At 32.4% G+C, this 5,287-nt stretch overlaps 1 protein-coding gene across 1 annotated transcript; it reads left to right on the top strand.

The window, feature by feature from the left end:
- Positions 1-1,033: 1,033 nt before the first annotated feature.
- Positions 1,034-3,650, top strand: LOC132637065 (probable inactive receptor kinase At5g58300). The gene is made up of 3 exons (XM_060354213.1): positions 1,034-1,211; positions 1,671-1,988; positions 2,881-3,650. Exons 1-3 carry the CDS (start codon positions 1,034-1,036, stop codon positions 3,441-3,443), a joined length of 1,059 nt encoding a protein of 352 aa, XP_060210196.1. The 3' UTR covers positions 3,444-3,650.
- The last annotated feature ends 1,637 nt before the right edge of the window (positions 3,651-5,287 follow it).

Raw genomic sequence — 5,287 nt, forward strand, 5'->3', positions numbered from 1 at the left:
CATACTTGTCTCAACGAACCATGATGTGGATATTATTCACTTTGGGCGAAGCTAAGAATCTGTTTAGACACCCGATAATTCTGGTGTAAACGACCAGTGAGGATTATGTTTTGTTCGTCACTTCTTAATCTTGCTATTTGTCATTGGCCAAGGCAAGTTGAACTAAAAACATAAATAAAACCTTAGTATAAAAATGTGCATTATTATTAGTAAAATTAAATGTATGAAAGGTATAAGTAAAACCCACTAGACCGATGTTATCAAGACATCTAGAAACTATTAATGACGCAGTATACCACAACTAAGAACAAATAAAGGATCAACTTTCTCTTGAAATTGAAGTAGTATACTATATTATATTATACTATACCATATAATACTTTTTTATAAAGCAGGTGACGCATGACGCTTCATGTCCTTTTCATTGTCCGCCTAACTGAACTCAAATATTCATCCATTACAATTAGTTGATCGTTACTATTTTTTTTTTTTTGGGGGGGGGGGGGGGCATTAGGAAAAGCTCGAGGTAAGAAAAAGGAAGGAGTGTGACTATTTATCAGCATGGGGTATTTATACCAAATCAAACAAGTTAACCTTAGAAGTTAAAGATCGAAGAACCAAGAATACATATCAATTATTTATTGCTTAAATGAATAAATGTATATATGAACGACAATTTTTTATATATTTGTTGGCTTAATATAAACACGTAATGTGAGTAAGTTATTTACCACAAAATAAATTGACACACGACAGTATTATTCCATGAGTTTAGTGCGTAAGAAAAATCAAGATATTTAATTCCAAACCAATAAATTTTGTGGTGAAAAACAAGGATCCCAGCTCACTATCTCCTAATTAAATCACATAAATTAATCCTAAATACTATATAAAATCATTTTACCACCTGGAATTCGATGTCTTCTAAGATGCTATAACCAATGAGACAACACCTCTAAACTCCATAAATTCTCTCGAAGGAACCTCTTTCTGAAAGTTTCTTTAAACCCTTTCTTTTCTAACATAATTAAAGATGTTATCAAGAGCTTTTGTCACTAAACACCAAATAAGTAGAAGGAACTTCAATGATCATGAAGAAAACAGCTGCAGATCAATGTCAATGTATGAGTACGAGGAATTTATAATAGGATTCAAACATGATGTCCCCCTCGTATTTTTCGACCAAAATAATCATCCTAATCGTAACCATGGTAATGTTGAGTGAGTTTAAGTTATATAGTCTGATGTTACAACCATCTTCTATGGTAATATTTCATTATAACGGCCAAATTTTCTTGGAATCGATTTTTCACGTTATGTTATGTTATATTACAGCATTTCGCTGTAGCACCCAAAAACATTCGGACAAACGACGCCGTTATAGAAAGGTTGATTGTATATATTGTCAATGTAAAATCTTTTGTACGCTATCAGGTCACCCAAAAGATATCTACAAGTAAACATCCTTAAAATGTGGGATTTGTAATCTTGAAATAAGACATGTTACCTCCTACAACAACTTAAGGTGACCTGATGGTGTAAAAAATATTTATACTGATGGTATATATAGTTTAAACTCAGTTGAATTGCGTAGTTATTTGCATCTAACGTTAAGTTATATATTAAAGAAATATAACTTTTATTTATTTAATTGTATTATGTCTCAACAGGTAAAGCAGTTGCTCATACTTGTGAGCCAAGATTGACATTAAAAGAAGTGTTGAGGGCATCAGCTGGGGTTATGGGCGAGAGTCATTTAGGGATGACTGAGAAAGTTGTGCTTTTAAAAGGGAAAATTTGTGCTTTGAAGAGATTTAGAAAAGTGGTTGTGAAAATGAATGACTTTGGGAGAAGAATTGAGAAGTTTGCTAGGGTTGGTAAAGATTGCAAACAACTTGTTCCAATCGCAGCTTATCTCTACTCAAAGAGGATCAAATTTGTTGTTTGTGATTACTATCCCATGGGTAGTCTTGCTGATTTACTTGCAGGTGAGCTTTCACACTCATAGATCAACAATAATTTGTTCTGCTTAATTAGTCATTAAAAAGATGTTGATTTTTTAGGTTACTAATCTTACTTATGATGGACGATTACTCTTTTAGATGACCTTACAAAAGTTCAACCCGTTTATGATATATTTATTGTTATTTCATCACAATTTTACAAGTGGAAGTTAATTACTGGCCGTTTGGCCAAAACAATTTACAGCCTTAATCGAATATACATAATATATACATATATTGTACATCTGCCAGCTAATCTTTTGAGTGAATGACTATTTATTTCAATTTCTCATTTTATAATCCGGTTATTTGTGTATCTATTTCTAATTTAAAAAATTAAAATCATTTAAAACTTAGACTGAAACTTATTACAATTCGTGTTTAAAATTGTTCAGTAAAATTCATTAATTAGTAAAACTCGTTTTAAGTTTTAGATTAATTAACCAAAACACAAGTTTTGTAATAGATGAAAGAAACAACCGATTATGGATATATAACACAACATGAATATGAAGGGCTTTCTCTTTCTTTGTTTTTTTTTCCTATGTAAGAAACAATGGATTATGGATATACTACACAAGTTTTGTAATACACATCTCTATGATTACTACGTGTTAGTTCATCACACTTTTTTTATGAATATAACTTACATATATTGATGGTATAAAAGAATTTTTACACGTCTATTTCTTTTAACACGTCTATCAAGTCACTTTCAATACTTAACAAGTTAAACTAGTTACCTGAAAATAAAAGAGATGATTTTTTTATAGCAGATTAAATTACACAGATACTATAATCATATATGATTTGTCATACCAGATTAAATTACACAGATACTATAAATTATATATGCTTATTGGATTCTTACCCGCAGGAGCAAGGGATCTAGGCCAAACTGCACTAGAATGGAAACAACGTTTGAAAATAATTCGATGCATTGCTCATGGCATTGCATTCATCCATTCTCAAAATCCCCCAAAAGATCAAAAGGACATACAACTAAATGTCCATGGTAATGTTAAGACATCCAATGTCATGATCAACATCGATTTCACTGCCTGTCTTTCCGACTATGGCTTCGTGCAATTAGCAGAGAGAACAGAGTTTTCCGATACTTGGCCAAAAAAGTCATCCCCCCTTGATCAATATGCATATTCTGAATTGCTAAGCCAGAAAGATGATGTTTATAATTTTGGGATTATTTTGTTGGACATACTAGGAAGGCAAGGGATGAAGAAAGAAGAGATGGGAAATGGGGAGTTCGAATTGTTTGTACAAGGGAAAGAAAGAAAACAAGTTGATAATGTATTGAACATAGCATTGAGATGCTTATATACTGATCTAGATGCTAGGCCTACTATGGAACAAGTAGTGATATACCTAGGAGATATATTGAGGGTGAGAAATTACTTAAACGAGTGCAACCCTCGTGTTTAGTTGCCATCGTTGAGTGTGTGTGTGTTTTCGAGTGTAAAATATATGGATGAAAAATATGCACATATAGATGTTTTGATGTTACATGAATATTCATCGTGTATGCTTTGAAGCATATAACAATAATAATGTCTCATTCCTGAGCAAATTGGGATGAGATATGCTTTGAAACACACATGATGAAGAAAAGTCTTAGCTAGCTTTATTCAGTATTTTTAGCCGATTGTCAGCCGGTTCAGCTAGCCTCAGAAGATTGCTATCACTCGGTACATTATACTTATTCTCAAAATGTAACGTTTTAAAACATGTTTGAATTTCATTATCAGTTTTTGACCATTATTTGTTGATATGTTGATTGCTTTCAAAGTATATTATTTGATTGTCAAGCATGAAATGGTCTCTGATTAGAACTAAGAATCAATTCGAATTTGAATGTTTGACCTATGGCTTCTATTTGTTCACCCATCATTACTTCATTAAGGTCGTAAATATGAGCAATGCCATCGACTATTTGAAGTACGGTATCAATATTTACGATCTTTACTTTTTTGTTAAGGTCACGATTAACATAAGGGGGGAGCTTTACCCCTTGCTTTACAGAGATGGTTGTGAACTCATGACTAAATAAATAGATTCTCTCGCAATTGTAAATTAAAATAAATTTTTAAATTTAAAAGAAAAAAATTGATTGAAGTCTAAAAGACCCATAATAAAGGGATCTTAGAAGGGACAGACACTGAAGAAATCTGGAGTAGCCTCACGTGTGGTTTTCTTACACAGAGCAGAGATAGATAAAGGGGGTATCTTACAGGCAATCAAGGGCCTTTTTTGCTCCTTGATTCGTTGGTTTCTTCCTAATTTTTTTATCACAAAAATAGACCGAGTCAAGAGGACCACTTTACTTCTACACATGTGCTGTTATGACTACCCTGCACTCTCATACCAGAGAGGACCCTCTTGGTAAAAACTTACCTATATTAGATGTTTATTTTCAAATTAAGAAATACAAAATGCCAGTAAATAAGCAGTATAATTTTCGGGTGAAGAGTCTTAATATAACTGACTTTCCTAGTTAAGTTGATCATTATACATGAGTGATTCGGCAAATGTGAATTAATATATATTCACCCATGTGGTACTTCATTCTACGATATATATAATAAGATCCATCTGCATAGAGATCCTCAACTATATCTAGAAAATCATATGTTTTGGAAAAAAATTTGTATAGTTTGGGAATGGATTTTGATTGATCAAACTAGAATCTACTTCAACTAATATATCATTAGGCACGACCATATATATCTTTCATATTTTTTTTTTTAACTTAACCATGGTTAGGTTCTATAATTTTTACCTATTAAGATTAAAAGATAGATTTGGTGTAAATATCGAATGAGCAACAGAGCAAGTATTTACCATCGCCTCCTACAAAAACAAATGCAATTTTGTAAAATATCTCCGAACTTCTTTTTTGTTGGATGTTAAAACAATGAATCACATGTTACGTACGAATGTTATAATTAACAAGTAGAGGCTGAGCTATCCTTGTTCAAAGAGGAGTAAATTCATCAAAAAAAATTTTATTCTTCAACACCTCATCTCACGCCTAGAACTAAACATCTGGTGCGTTGGCAATTTAATTTGGGGGCCCAACATCGGGTGAGATGGGTCATGCTCTGATTTCATGTAAAGAAACGAATCATGAGCCTAAATCAGTCTCAAAAGCTAGCTTCTATGAGAGGAGGATTGCACAAGTCCATATAAGGAGACCACACATCTTATTAACCACCGATGTGGTACTTTTTCATTCTTCAACAATATTTGATCTTTACGTACTATTATCA

The sequence above is a fragment of the Lycium barbarum genome, chromosome 4 (genome assembly GCF_019175385.1).
Source record: "Lycium barbarum isolate Lr01 chromosome 4, ASM1917538v2, whole genome shotgun sequence".
In the NCBI taxonomy this organism is placed as follows: domain Eukaryota; kingdom Viridiplantae; phylum Streptophyta; class Magnoliopsida; order Solanales; family Solanaceae; genus Lycium; species Lycium barbarum.